We start from the raw sequence: 14,875 nt of genomic DNA on the forward strand, positions 1-14,875 counted from the left end.
GCCTCAGCTACCGGCCTACGCCACACTCGGCAATGCAGGACCCGAGCCTCGTCTGCGACCTACACGGCAAGGCCGTGTTCACGGCAAGGCCCAGTTCCCAACCCACTTAGCAAGACCAAGGATCAAACCCACATCCCCGTGGTTTCCGATCGGGTTCCTTATAGCTGCACCACAACAGGAACTCGAGAAATGACCCAGCTCTTAACCCCCTGCCAGCTGGACTTGGGGTTTCCTGACCACCAGCCAGGCTGAGAGCTTCAGGTGCCCTGTGGCCTGATTCACGCCTGAGGTGGTCAGGTTGGCAGCAAAGCCCTTCTCTTGGGTCTGCAGGGGATCATCCTTGTGTCTTTCATTCTCATTTCCTCAGTGATTGTGATGTTCAACCCCTTTCACGTGCTCACTTCTCATCTCTGTACCTTGTTTGGCCAAGTGTGTGATCAAATATTTACCCCATTCTCAAATTTGGATTTCCCCAGGGTTACATCCTCGTGTGCTTGTGTGTGGGTGTGTGTGCGCGCGCGTGTGCGTGTGTGTGTGTGTGTGCCTCTGCGTGTGCGTGTGTGTGCCTCTGCGGGTGCGTGTGTGTGTGTGTTGTGTGTGTGTGTTTGGCTCTGTCATCTCATCCCAGGTGAAGGGTCACAGATCCGCCACCACAGTCAGGACACACGACAGACAGTTCCTTCTCCACTAGGAGCCCTCAGCTGTCCTTTCATGACAACGCCCACCTCCTCCACGGGGTCCCCGCCCCAGCTCCAAACCCCTGGCGCCATTTCTTGCTCCTTGTTTCTAAAATATTGTCTTTTCAGAAATAATACAAAGGTGTAAACAATAGAATCCCATCTAGTATGTAGCCCTGGGACTGGCCTTTGTCCCTCAGCACAGTGCCCTGTAGGGTCATGAAACTGCCCCGGGCACTAAGAATCCAGTCGTTTCAGGGTAGAGTCAGATCCCATGGTTCAGTTCCCCAGGCGCCCACTGAAGGGCATCTGGAATGTTCTCAGCAGGGGCTGATGTGCACAGGGGTCTAGGGACTTCTGTGCGCCGTCCCTGTGAACTCAGCTCTCATGCTCTGACATCAGGGTCAGGGCTGCGGCTCCTGGTCCTGTGGGTCCTCAAGTTTAGGGTGTGAAGAAGCGTCAGTGTTGCCAAATGACTGGACCATCTCATGTCGCCATCAGCCACATGCTCGAGGGATCTTGTTCCTTCGGTCCTTGCCAGCACTGGGGCTTCTCATGACTTCTTGCTTCAGCCATTCGGACGGGTGTGCAGTCACACCTCATGGGGTTTTGTTTCGGTTTCCCGCCTGGCTGAGGATGCGCATCTGTCATGAGCTATTCGCATCTCCACACCCTCCTCTGTGAAATATCCCCTCTTGGCTTTTCCTCATTTTGGACGTGGACTGTGGTCTTCGTTGTTTCTTTTAATAGATATGTCTTTCTCTACTCTAAACACTAGGTATTTGTTTGATGTGACGGGCTCAAATATTTTCTGTCTGTTAATATTTATTTCATTTTTTAAAGAATTTCTAAAGTAGGATAACTTAGTTCTTGTGTGTGTGTGTGTGTGTGTGTGTGTGTGTGTGTGTGTGCTTTTTAAGACCGCACCCATGGCATGTGGAAGTTCCCAGTCTAGGGGTCCAACCGGAGCTACAACTGCCAGCCTATACCCAACCTATACCACAGCCACAGCAATGTGGGATCTGAGCTGAGTCTGTGACCTACACCACAGCTCACTGGAAAGCCAGAGAGATCCTTAACCCACTGAGCAAGGCTAGGGATCACACCCGCATCCTCAGGTATGCTATTCATGCTCGTTAACTGCTGAGCCACGAAGGCAACTCTCAGGACACCTTACTTTTTTATTTTTATTTGTATTGTCTTTTTTTGGCCATTTTCTTGGGCCGCTCCCACGGCACATGGAGGTTCCCAGGCTAGGGGTCCAATGGGAGCTGTAGCCACCGGCCTACGCCACAGCCACAGCAACGCAGGATCTGAGCCGCATCTGCAACCTACACCACAGCTCACGGCAACGCCGGATCCTTAACCCCCTGAGCTCGGCCAGGGATCAAACCCGCAACCTCATGGTTCCTAGTCGGATTCGTTAACCACTGCGCCACAACAGCAACTCCAGGATACCTTACTTTTGATGAGCTTCAGCAAATCATAATTTTCTTGTAAAAATTATGCCTCTGGTCTCATCAGATAATTTCTGTCTAATCCTAAATCCTAATGAGCTTCTCCCCTGTATTTTACTAAAACAGCACTCACAACCATAACATCAGAAACTCATTCTCAGGGGAACAGGACCAATGTCACTGTGTCTGATGAAGGAAGTCTGGCCTCTCACAGCAGCACGACCCCTGTCCCCACAGCACCAGCTCCCAGTGCTGGACAGCCTGCCACCATGTGGATGTCTCATCACCACAGAGGGGGACTGTGGGGCCCCCAGGCCCGAAGGGGAGCCCAGTGCAGACTGGGGTGTGTGTGCATGGGCGGGGGTAGGGGGCAGCACAGGACAGTTCTGAGCACAGGCCTGGGCGTGAGGCCCCAGGTCAGCGCCTCCCTTGAGCCAGCTGCTCTCTGCTCCGCAGGGAGCCAGTCACCAAGGCCACAGGGGCAGGAAGGACATTTGCATGAGGACCTCCCTCCTGAGGATAAAGAGGCCCAGAGGCCCAGCCAGCCTTGGGCTCAGAGGCAGAGCTCAGGGCACCTCCACCATGGCCTGGACCCCTCTCCTGCTCCCCCTCCTCTCTCTCTGCACAGGTGCTGCCCCCCAGGCTCAGCCCCCAAGGTCATGAAGGACCAGCCGGGTTCCGAACCAACGTCAGCTCGGCCCAGGGGAGGCTGCAGGGAGCCTGCGGCTCTGGGAGTGAGACCCTCTTCCTCACACGCACTCTCCTCTCCTCTCTTGCAGGTTATGTGGCCTCTTCTCAGCTGACTCAGCCCCCGGGGGTGTCTGTGTCCTTGGGAGGGACGGCCAGCATCACCTGCCAAGGAGGCAACTTTGGAAGTTATTATGCTCACTGGTACAAGCAGAAGCCTGGCCAGTCCCCCATGCTGGTCATTTATGAATACAACAAGAGAGCCTCAGGGATCCCGGACCGGTTCTCTGGGTCCAAGTCGGGGAACACCGCCACCCTGACCATCAGCGGGGCCCAGGCTGAGGACGAGGCCGACTACTACTGTCAGTCATCCGATGATAGTTATACTCCTCACAGTGACACAGGCGGAGGGGGACGTGGGACACAAACCCCTCCTCAACTGGGGCACCTTCCCCTCCAGCACCAGGAGGCCTGTGGGCAAAGCAAGAACAGGTGCCTCCTGGGTTCCACAGATCTGAGCTCCCCCATCTTCCCCTCGCCCAGCCCCCAGGCAGGCTCTGCACAGGGCGTTCAGGAGGGGATTTAGGGCTGGGAGTTTCAGGCACAGGGTGTTGTGTGACCCTGGGAGTGACTTGGGGAAAGAAGGACTGAATGAAAGGACAGAGGGAGGGGGACAGAGACCAAGGGGCCTTCATTGTTGGATCCAAACCAGAGTGATGGGCCACCTCTTGGCCCCCATGTCCTGTGTGGGCCCCAGACCTGCAGGGGGAAGCTGGCTCTCTGAAGCCTGGGGATCCAAAGCGGCCAGGGTTTCTGCAGGGAGCACCTTAGTGCAGTGGGCGCTGTGGTGTCTGCCTGGGTCCCTCTCAAGGCCAACAGCCCTCCCATCCACTGGGACTCCTCAGCCCGCAGCCCCGCCCTCCCTGCACAGGGCTGTGCCAGAGATGGGCTCCCCAGGGGCCTGCCTGCCCCTCTCTGAGTGTGACTCGGGACTAGAGATGCCTGAGCCAGGACCCAAGTCCCTGCCTCAGGTCAGGATGACAGGCAGGGCCCCGGCCCCCTGTCCTCAACTGTCACCGCACTGCAGGGCTGAGCAGGCTGGGCTCCAGGCTTTGTTGTGGAGACATCACACCCGACCCCGCAGCCCCTGTGCAGATAGTTCTCCCTCTGCGAGTGCGCTTCCAGGGAACCCGAAGAGCAAGCAGTCGTTCACGGGGGAGGAAGAGGCCTGAAGAGAAGGCAGTGAGAGCTCACACACACACTCGGGGTCAAGGTGGTTCCCAGTCAGGGGGGAAAGTTCCTACCCAGGGGCCTCAGGGGGACTAGTCCGAAAAGCTTTGCCTCGACAGGGGGGAAACTTGCGCGAGACTAAACGCTGCTCTGGTCCCGTGTGCGAAAGGGGAAGGCCAGGTTGACAAACGATCAAAATCTGCCCATTTCAGTTATCAAATCTAGAGGAAAAGGAAAAAGAGAGTGAGAAATGGAAACATAGCGCGCCCTAAGCAAGGAGTCATTCACAACCTCGGGCATCCTATTAGAATTTCCTGCAAGGGAGTTCCTGTCCTGGCACAGTGCATTAAGAATCTGCCTGTAGGGAGTTCCCGTCGTGGCGCAGTGGTTAACGAATCCGACTAGGAACCATGAGGTTGCGGGTTCGGTCCCTGCCCTTGCTCAGTGGGTTAGGGATCCGGCGTTGCCGTGAGCTGTGGTGTAGGTTGCAGACGCGGCTCGGATCCTGCGTTGCTGTGGCTCTGGCGTAGGCCAGTGGCTACAGCTCCGATTCAACCCCTAGCCTGGGAACCTCCATATGCCGTGGGAGCGGCCCAAGAAATAGCAACAACAACAACAACAACAAAAGACAAAAGACAAAGAGACAAACACACACACACACAAAAAGAATCTGCCTGTAGCCACTGGGTCGCTGCAGAGGCATGGGTTCGATTCTGGGCCCTGCACAGTGGCATGCCATAGTGGTGACTTCCAGCACAGCTGTGGCTCTGATTCCGTCCCTGGTTTGGGAACTTCCACAGGCAGCATGTGTGGTCAAAAAACTGGAAGTCAAAATTGCCTGAAAGGAAGCAGGTGAATACAAGCCAGAAGAACATAAAATAAAAAAATATATAAATCATTCCGTAGGAATTCCTGTTGTGGCTCAGGGGTTAATGAACCCTACTAGCATTGATGAGGACACAGGTTCGATCCCTGGCCTCGCTCAGTGGGTTAAGGATGTAGTGTTGCCCTGAGCTGTGGTATAGATCACAGCTGAGGCTCGGATCTGGCATTGCTGTGGCTGTGGTGTAGGCTGGCAGCTACAGGTGCAATTGGATTCCTAGGCTGGGAACCTCAATATGCTGCAGGTGCGGCCCCAGACAGAAGAAAGAAAAAAAAAGAATAGGAAGGAAGGAGGGAGGGAGAGAGGAAAGGAAGGAAGGAAGGAAGGAAGGAGGGAGGGAGGGAGAGAGGAATGGAAGGAGGGAGGGAGAGAGGAAAGGAAGGAAGGAAAGAAGGAAGGCAGGAAAAAAGAAAGAAGGAAAGGAAAGAGGAAAGATAGGAGGAAAGAAAGAAAGATTATTTCAAACTGACCATGAAATTGCACATATAAAACTGGATGGACAGGATGCAAAAGCTACTGTAATAACCAATGGGTAGAGGAAAGACTGATTGTGTTAACTACAGACAAAAAAGATATTTTTTTAAAGCCCAAGTCAAACTTCTAAAAATGAAAACTACGCTGGCTGCAATGCAAATTACACCTGAGAAATGGACGGTATATTCGACAGAGCAAAAAAAAAAAAAAAAAGATTAGTGAATCATTGACATAGAATAGACACCCCGGGAAAGAAGTTGAATTACAGAGAAAAATACTTTGGAAAAGGAATAAAGAGCAGCATCATGTGTTGTGGGACAAGTTCAACAGGCATGATGCGCGTGTGTTGGAGCCTTTGAAGCAGAAGAGATGGTGGGGTGGGGAGTTGGAAAAATATTTGAAGAAATATGGGCCCAAAACGTTCTAAGATCAGGGAAACTATGACCCCGCAGATCCAAGCAGCTCCCCAAACCCCAAGCAGGACAAACACAAAGGAAACACCCCAGCACACACCAGCACCCCCCTGAAGAGCAGCAGGGAAGAGTCATCATCAAAGCAGCCAGAGAGAAAAGCCACGTTCCACCCAGAGGAAGAAGCACAGTGATGTGAGCAGATCCCTCCTTGGACACCATCAAACGGGAGACCCAGCAGCCAACTCTTTGGAATGAAAAAGCAACAACAAAACCACAGCCTCAGAAGAACCCCTGTCCACATGGAACTCTTCTCAGTGAAAACGCTTTTCAAAAAAGAAGGACAAATCAAAAGTTCTCATTCCTAAACTAATATTGACAGTTGGTCACCAGCAGAGCCTCTGAACCTGGACTCACCAAGGAGAGCGCTCGCCCGGGTGGAAATGGGACTCCACACAGACCTGGAAAGCACTGCATGGGCTGACTTTGTGGAGGAATATAGGAACTTTGTGTTGTTTCACAGTCTGGAAAAGATACCAAAGGGTTTAGAGCAGGAAAGAGTAAGAGTGTTTGTTGGTGCTGCCGGCTTCTAAGGTCTATTCAAGAGGTTGTCATCTCAGAGGTTGGAGAGGGAGAGGACATGGGATGATGCTGTCATCCTGTGTGAAGGGACATGACATCCGGATAAGCTAGCCGCGTGCAGTGAACCCTGCAGTGAACATTATAATAAAATCTTGCCCTTTTTTTTTTTTTTTTTTTTTTTTTTTTTTTTTTGGCCACAGCTGAGGCATGTGGAAGTTCCAGGCCCGGGATCAAACTGGCACCACAGCCGTGACCCAAACTGCTGCTGCAATGACAAGGCCGTTTCCTAAACCCGATGTGCCACAGGTAACTCCCAGTGAAGACTTGGGAATGCAACTTTGGCCGGTAAATCAATAAAGGAGATGAAATCGCATCCTAAAACACACTCAGTTCATGAAAATAGTGGCAGGAAAAGAAAAATGGGAAGAAGGAACGATGGGACAAATAGAAATGAAAAGCAAGATGAGACACTTGCACTGACCTGTAGGAAGAGCCACACTGAGTGTAAATGGTCTAAATACCGCAATTAAAAAGGAGATATGGTCAGGCTGAATTTTCCCAAGGACCCCACTAAATAGCACCCACCAAACACCCACGTTCTATTTCATGACGTAAAAGAATGTGTGCAAACGCAGGACCAGTTTCCAAACCCCCATCTAACCCACCAAAGAGCGCCCAGAGAGACCCAGCTGTTAAAAGGCCCCCGCCTGTCCCACCAAAGCCCCCAAGATCTCAGCCCAGACCAGACTGAGGGGAAAGGCAGCAGCTCACATCCCATCAGGAGAGGAAGGGTCCCGGAGCTCAAGGGGGTGAGGATGAAGGGGAGCAGGAGCCACGATGGGCTCTTTGGGGGGTGGGGGAGGCTCCCCTCTGGTGGCTTTACCTGCTGTGTGACTGACAACGCTGTGTCCCCATCCATGGGGCATATCCTTCTGGGCTCTTCTTCTCTTCCCTCGTCCTTGTCTGCATTTGGGGTCCAAGGGCCGCTGTCCTCAGCACTGGGTGGAGACCCCACAGTCTCCTTAGAGCCCCCGTAGTGCAGAGCCGCTTTCCCAGGCAGGTCCGGGACACTGGAGCGTTGACCACGTCTCCACATGACGTTGATGAGAAAGAAAAGAAATGAGATGGTTGACAGGGACCATCGGGGCCTCCTGTGGGCGCGGATGTCAGAGAAGGTGGGAGACCCCACGGGGGAAGAGGAGACGGGGATTTGTGACCACTGCCCGGAACAAGCGCGTGCGGAAGGGACAGAGGACCATGTACCAGATGACGGGCCACAGCCTGAGGGGACAGACCCGACTCTAACAACACCAGGATGGGACAGGTACTCTAGGGATGACAGGACAACCCCGGAGGAGGAGGGCGTGAAGCCACAGGACATGGCGCTGACCAGGGGTCTCCTGTCTCTCGGGGGCCCAGCTCAGCCCCACCGCCAGGCCCCTGGAGGAGCACAGCCCCTGTGCAGCCCAGGAGAGGCCACAGGCCAGGATGGCTAGGGACAGCGGGCATGTGGTCACTCCCCCAGGAAGGTGACCTTGATCCAAGAGCTGAGGCCCAGGCCAACCTGAGGGCTGCTGGGAGGGACCCAGGGCCTTGTCCTTCCTGCTCAGTCACAGGTGCTGAGGCCGCCCCTGCTGTGACTCCATTTGCAGCCCCAGAGGAGGAGGAAATTTGCATGAACCCTGAAGCTTCCCTGCCCCAGGGCCCTGGAGGGAATAAGAGAGGCCCTGGGGAGCCCTGGCTGCTGCTGAGTCTCAGAGGCAGAGCTCAGGGCACCTCCACCATGGCCTGGACCCCTCTCCTGCTCCCCCTCCTCTCTCTCTGCACAGGTGCTGCCCCCCAGGCTCAGCCCCCGAGGTCATGAAGGACCAGCCGGGTTCCGAACCAACGTCAGCTCGGCCCAGGGGAGGCTGCAGGGAGCCTGCGGCTCTGGGAGTGAGACCCTCTTCCTCACACGCACTCTCCTCTCCTCTCTTGCAGGTTATGTGGCCTCTTCTCAGCTGACTCAGGTCCCGGGGGTGTCTGTGTCCTTGGGAGGGACGGCCAGCATCGCCTGCCTAGGAGACAACTTTGTCTATGCAGCCAACTGGTACCAGCAGAAGCCTGGCCAGGCCCCCATCCTGGTCATCTATGGTGGTAGTCTGCGGCCCTTAGGGATCCCTGAGCGGTTCTCTGGGTCCAGCTCAGGGAATTCGGCCACCCTGACCATCAGCGGGGCCCAGGCTGAGGACGAGGCCGACTACTACTGTCAGTCAGCTGACAGCAGTGATAATGCTCACAGTGACACAGGCAGATGGGGAAGTGGGACACAAACCCCTCCCCGGCTGGGTCCCCCTCCTCCAGCCCCAGGAAGACTGCGGACAAAGCAGAGAGGAAACCCTGCACAAGCCCCTGAGTCCTTGTGTCTTCGAGTAAAAGCCTTTGCCTCTAGCCTCGCAGCCTCCCCTCCGTCTCAAAAGGCTGATTCCAGAGTTTATGAGTAGGAAATATTGATACAGCTAAAAACTAGTTCAAATAGCTCCATTATGTGATGCCCTGCCTTGGCCCAAGCACGGACTCTCACCTGCTTTGCACAAATGCTTTCTTCGTTGCTTCCTTGCTTTCTTTTACTCATGATCACTCTGTAGAGGTCTGTCAGCTGCCTAGTGTCTCCCTTTCCTTTGAAAGGCTCCCTACCACCCCCTTCCTTTTGTAAGCAGTCTCACTGCCCAGAGAAGGTCAAGGGGCAATCACCCCAAAGATCACCAGAAACTGTCACAGGACCACCTGACTCCAGCCTTGATGACTTGGAAATTACCTCTGGAGAGAGAAGAATGCAGGCTCCCTAAGCCTTCTCAACTGATATCAGGTTAAACCAATAAACCCCTTTCTAGCCCCTCTCAAGGGAGGACACAGCTTGGAAGGGCTTAGCCTGCTGGGGCGTCCTTTGCCTGGCAAAGCAATCAAGCTGTTCTTTCTGCTTCACCCAGAACTCTGTCTTTGAGCCTGAACGTGTGTCCGAGTCCAGAGCCCGGGTTTCAGCTGCAGGGACAGATGCGGCCCGGTTTCCCCAGGTCTGGGCTCCCCAGGTTTCCCCTCCCCCAGCTGTCAGGCAGGTTCTGCTGGAGGTAAGGGGACTCAACAGTGGGTTTAGGGTTTGAAGGACCAGGTTGTCCGGTGTTTTAAGGGCAATGGTGTGAGTTTGGGAAACAGGATCTTAGGTGAAAGACAGAGGAAGATATATGTCAAATGTGATTTAAAAAAAAAAAAAAAAAGCTTAGAGATTTTTATAATGCAAGGTTCTAGGTGAGCAATATTTTATATATATACACATATATACATACATACATGTGTGTGTATGTGTAGATATCTAGATAGATAGATAGATAGATAGATAGATAGACAGATAGATAGATAGATATTTTAACTGTTTAGGGCTTCACCCATGACATATGGAAGCTCCCAGGCTAGGAGTCGAATCAAAGCTGCATGTACTAGCCTGCAGCACAGCCACAGCCACAGCAATGCAGGATCTGAGGCACACCTGCGACCTACATCACAGCTCACAGCAACGCTGGATCCTAAACCCACTGAGCGAGGCCAGGGATTGAACCCACATCATTTTGGATAATAGTCTGGTTTGTTACCTCTGAGCCACAGCAGGAAGCTTCAAGGAATAGTATATTGATGGTAGCAGCAGACAGGAAGCAGTGGGAGCACTGTGCGGTCAGGAGCTGGGGAAAGGCTGGGAGAGAAGATGCAGAAGCAAAGCAAGGATTCCTGTGGTGACTGGAGGGCAGAGGTTGCTGCACTGGGAACCTGGAGGCTGCTTGTTGTCTCTGGACTCCATTTCTTACCCCTGAGGCGTGACAGCCTTAGGTCTGGGTTTGCTTACGAAGCTCCTAGGGCATGAAAGACACACAAGTCTGAGGACCTCCTCCCCCAGAAGTAATTTAACACTAACAGGCAGTGCTGGCCCTTGGGTTACCACACGGTGCCCCATGGGCCACTTCTCCTTGGCTACCTGTCCCAGACTGATGCCCAGAACCTCCCTCCTTAGCTCAGCTCTGAGCTCCCTCCTCAGCTCAGCTCAGCTCTGTGTCCACATAGAGATGGGATTCCAGAGAGAAAGCAGTGTCGGGGCCATGCTGATGGCCACCCAGAGGCTCTGGGTGTGACTCAGGTCCAGGGCTGCCTGAGGCCAGGGTCCCACGTCCTTGGCTCAGCTCAGAGTAACATGCACGGCTGCCCAGCTCGGTCCCCAGGAGTCGCTGCCTGGCAGCCCTGACCAGCATCGTCTCCTGGGCTCCTCCACAGCTCACCCCAAACCCCAGACCTGCAGGTCTCCATCCAGGGTCTGCTTCCGGGGAGCCCACAACAAACGCAGATCTAGAGGGTAGTGTGTCCAAGAGGAGAAGCTGCATAGAGCTCCCACTGCAGGGCCCAGATTTTCCTCAGATATGATGACCCCATGTGGGAGGAAACAAGGAAACCCCCACCCAAGACCTTGGAGGACTTTCGGCCAAGTGGTCACCCTGACAGCCAGGGGTCTGAACAAAGTAAGTGGTTTGTTTTTTGTTTTTTGTTTTTGTCTTTTTGCATTTTCTAGGGCTGCTCCCGCGGCATATAGAGGTTCCCAGGCTAGGGGTCTAATCAGAGATGTAGCCGCCGGCCTATGCCAGAGCCACAGCAACGCGGGATCCAAGCCGTGTCTCCAACCTACACCACAGCTCACGGCAACGCTGGATCCTTAACCCACTGAGCAAGGCCAGGGATCGAACCCCCAACCTCATGGTTCCTACTCGGATTCGTTAACCACTGAGCCATGACAGGAACTCCCACAAGTGTTTTGTCTTTTAAAGTAACACGGAAGGCTGAGGGTGAGGAGTCGGAGGTGGAGACCCTCTGCCGGGTCTGCAGACCCAGGTTGTCCCCTGCACTGTCCCCTCCACCAGGGGGAAGTCCCTTCAGGCAGAGACTGTCTAGTTCAAGCTGAGTTCCAGGAGGGGCTGCACCAGCCCAGCACGGGTCTGAATGACCATTTGCTGGGTGGGTGCTGTCCATCTGTGTTTTGGGGCTGCAGCACCATCCTCCTGGCCCTCAACCCTGCACCCACGGCTGGCACCCATAAGAGCCATCCCCTGAGGGCGGTGGCCCCAGTGCCCAAACTGCCTGTATGACCCCCACTGCCCCACAGACGAGGGGCAGGGAAGCCTGCTGGGAGCCCAGCGCCTGCCTCTCCAATGAGCCTGGCCACGATCTTGATAGGTTCCCAGGAGGACGGAGACAGACCCCCACCCACCCACCGAATGTGACTGTTCCCCTTGGAGACGTGCTGCGGACATGGGTAAGGCCCTACACAGGATCTACACCCTCTCCCGGAATGTGGAGGTTCGAGTTGGGCAGCAAGAAACAATGGCCTGTGGAAAACAACTGCCTGCATAGATTACACACCTACATGGGTTAACTGCCCTCTGTCATGGGACTAGGTCCCCTACCCCTCCCTTGACTTTCCCCTCCTTCATCTTTCCTGCCACAAGTTCCCACCATGAATTCCAGCCACAGATTCCCACCACAGATCCTTTACAAGCCTAGCGCCTCCTCACAGTCAGAGCTGACACAATCTTGAGCTCAGCCCGTGCCCCTTGGATGCCTCCATAAATCTCTCCTGCTTTAGCAACTTGGCCTTTTGCATTCTTCCCTCAGCAAACTTAAGAGGCCTCGGGGGTCATCTCAGCCCCTCCTTCATGCCTGGAGGCAGACCAAGTCAGGGAAGGGGGGCAGAGGGGAAGTAAATCCTCAATAAGGCCACTGTCCTGGACCAGGGATCAGCACCTGAATCTTGGGTTCTGAGGCTCCACCAGGACAGAGGCCGCCCCTGAGCTTCCCCAGCCAGTGTGGACCAGCGGCCACCAGGGGGCAGCAGAGAACTCCCGGCAGGGCCACCTGGAGGGGAGGAGTCCTGGGAGCAGGGTGATCTCACCCCTGAGGACAGGTGTCCTTTTCCTACACTGTCACCTTCACTCTCAAGCACACATCTTCCGGCTCTGGGGGCTCCCAGGTCCTGCACACAGAGAGGGCGCCTGATTCTTCCAGCCCAGCTAATCCTGCTCAAAAGCTCTCACTGTCCACACCCGCCCATCCTCCCTATGAGCACAGGCCCTTCCCCAACCCTTGTGCTCAGAGCCCCCAACCTCCAGACATAGCTACTCCCCCACCATCCCCCACCTGCCCCCCCACCACTTGACATCACAGGGAAGCGGGAGAGGACCAGAAATTTCTACATCTTCTGTTTCCCTGTTCCTGACACACAGCAGTCACTCAATAAGCTCTTCAGGACTAACTCCATCATTATGACACTTACTGCTTATACATTTTCCTCAGCAGCTGGAGAGAAACTGCTTAGGATAACATTCGCTGACAGAGTTATTAAACCACCAAGCCCCCTCTCCTCCTCCTATAGAGCAAACATTTCTTTTAGCACCTGGTCTGCTCCCACCCCTGAGACCAAAGGGGGCCCCTGAGGCTCAGGACAGGCCTTGCCCCAGGAGCTCAGAGCCCTGTGCTGACACAGCCCTGTGATGGCCTGGGACACTCCACAGACTCCTGACACGTGTATCTTATTCAGTCTCTGGGTCCTGGGAGCTGGGGTTCAGGGTCGAATCCTTTTCTAGTCTAAGCCTCCTAGATGGGCTCAAAGACCACAGATCCGGGTCTGGGCTCTAGTGACCAGGTTCATCCAGGAGTGAGTCCAGGACAGAGTCCGGGGTTGACATGTCACATTAGATTATGGGGCCAGTAGGTGCAGGAGGACACCCGGGTGCAGTGGGGTCCCCAGGGAAGCCCCTCCCCCTCTGGGGCCCTGGGGGCTGAGCCCTTGTCTGAGAGCACAGAGCTCCTCAGGCAGCCCCCCTGGGCTCTGGCTGATTTGCATGCCCAGCAGCTCTCCCTGCAGCCAGGGGATAAGACAGGCCTGGGAGGAGCCCTGCCCAGCCTGGGCCTCGGGGAGCAGAATCAGGGCGCCTCCACCATGGCCTAGACCCCTCTCCTGCTCAGCCTCCTGGCTCACTGCACAGGTGCCACCCCTGGGTCACAGCTACCCATGCCCAGGGATTGGGGACCAGCCTGGGCCTGACTCTGAGCTCAGCAGGCACTGCCTGTGGGGGCAGGAGGCTCAGGGCCCTGCTGCAGGAGGAGGGGCTGGAGGGGCTGAGCCCTGTGCTCACTGCTGTGTGAGCCCTGAGGGCTGCAGCTGCCAGAGAAGGGGGGTCCCCATGAGTTCAGAGACTCCATCCTGCAGCCTGACCCCTGGGCTGATGGGCAGGGCAGCCCTTGGGGCCCAGATAATCTTGGAGTTTAGTAGTGGGTAGTCAGGTGGTCTCTCTGTGTAGGTTCTTCCCCTCCAGCCCACCTCTCCTTCTCTCTCTTGCAGGATCCGTGGTCTCCTGTGAGCTGACTCAGCCACCTTCACTGTCAGTGTCCCTAGGACAGATGGCCAGGATCACCTGTGGGGGGAACAACATTGGATATAAACACACTTTCTGGTACCAGCAGAAGGTGGGCCAGGCCCCTGTGCTGGTCATGTATAGCGATAGCCACCAGCTCTCAGGGATCCCTGAGCTGTTCTCTGGCTCCACCCTGACCATTAGCCGGGCCCGGGCTGAGGATGAGGAGGACTATTACTGTGCAGTAGCTGATGGCAAAGGGAGCAGCACCCAGTGACTCATTGTGACACAGGCAGATAGATGGGGAAGTGCGACACAAACTCCCTGCCTGTCCTGGCACACCCTCCACCAGCCTGTGAGCAGCTGATGTTCAGATCTCAGTGTTGGGCATCTTCTGTCCTTCGGGCCTCTGTTTATCCTCCTGAGAAATGAAGTTGTGGAGACTGTTGTCAGCACCCTTGAGGCAGAGCCTGAGACCTAGGACAGCCGAGTCTCCTCTCCAGGCTCATCTTCTCCACTAGCTATTCTCAGGAGTGGTGGGAATATTGCAAATATAGGAAGGGAATTGCCCCGCCTCCAAAGGTCCCTGATTCACTGTGGTCACTCTCCTTCTTCTTCTCCTTCTTCTCCTTCTTCTCCTTCTTCTCCTTCTTCTCCTTCTTCTTCTTCTTCTTCTTCTTCTTCTTCTTCTTCTTCTCTTCCTCTTCCTCTTCCTCTTCCTCTTCTTCCTCTTCCTCTTCTTCTTCCTCTTCCTCTTCTCCTCCTTCTCCTTCTTCCTCTTCCTCTTCCTCTTCTTCTTTTTTGCTTTTTAGGTCGAAACCCATGGCGTAAGGAAGGTCCCAGGCTAGGAGTCAAATCAGAGCTGTAGCTGCTGGCCTACACCACAGCTACAGCATCTCAGGATCCAAGCTGTGTCTGCAACTTATACCACAGCTCACAGCAATGCCAGATCCTTAACCCACTGAGTGAGGCCAGGGATCAAACCTGCATACACATGGATATGTCAGGCTCGTTACCACTGAGCTACAACAAGAACCTCCCATCACTGCGG

General features: G+C 54.8%; 2 protein-coding genes, 1 pseudogene and 1 gene segment (V, D, J or C); 3 read left to right on the forward strand and 1 right to left on the reverse strand.

The window, feature by feature from the left end:
* Positions 1 to 14,875, forward strand: part of LOC102158332 — a 247,703-nt gene that overhangs the window by 214,230 nt on the left and 18,598 nt on the right.
* Positions 1 to 14,875, forward strand: part of LOC100152327 (immunoglobulin lambda-like polypeptide 5) — a gene marked incomplete in the record, with an annotated part of 201,278 nt that overhangs the window by 174,039 nt on the left and 12,364 nt on the right.
* LOC110256714 lies at positions 825 to 8,081 on the reverse strand. 6 transcript variants are annotated; one of them, XR_002338612.1, is made up of 5 exons: positions 7,965 to 8,081; positions 7,284 to 7,488; positions 6,236 to 6,342; positions 4,126 to 4,272; positions 2,972 to 2,986 (listed from the first exon to the last, which is right to left on the reverse strand). XR_002338612.1 is itself a non-coding variant. In XM_021073114.1 (3 exons), the coding sequence occupies exons 1-3, from the start codon at positions 7,779 to 7,781 to the stop codon at positions 2,983 to 2,985; spliced, it is 609 nt and encodes a 202-aa protein (XP_020928773.1). In that variant the 5' UTR covers positions 7,782 to 8,020; the 3' UTR covers positions 2,968 to 2,982. The 6 variants fall into 6 exon arrangements, 2 of the variants coding, with proteins under 2 accessions (XP_020928774.1, XP_020928773.1); XR_002338613.1 differs by lacking the exon at positions 6,236 to 6,342; XR_002338614.1 differs by lacking the exons at positions 2,972 to 2,986; positions 4,126 to 4,272; positions 6,236 to 6,342 and adding an exon at positions 825 to 1,307 and having other exon boundaries at positions 7,965 to 8,079.
* Positions 13,395 to 14,354, forward strand: LOC100623763 (annotated as a pseudogene).

Source organism: Sus scrofa, chromosome 14, assembly GCF_000003025.6.
Source record: "Sus scrofa isolate TJ Tabasco breed Duroc chromosome 14, Sscrofa11.1, whole genome shotgun sequence".
In the NCBI taxonomy this organism is placed as follows: Eukaryota; Metazoa; Chordata; class Mammalia; order Artiodactyla; family Suidae; genus Sus; species Sus scrofa.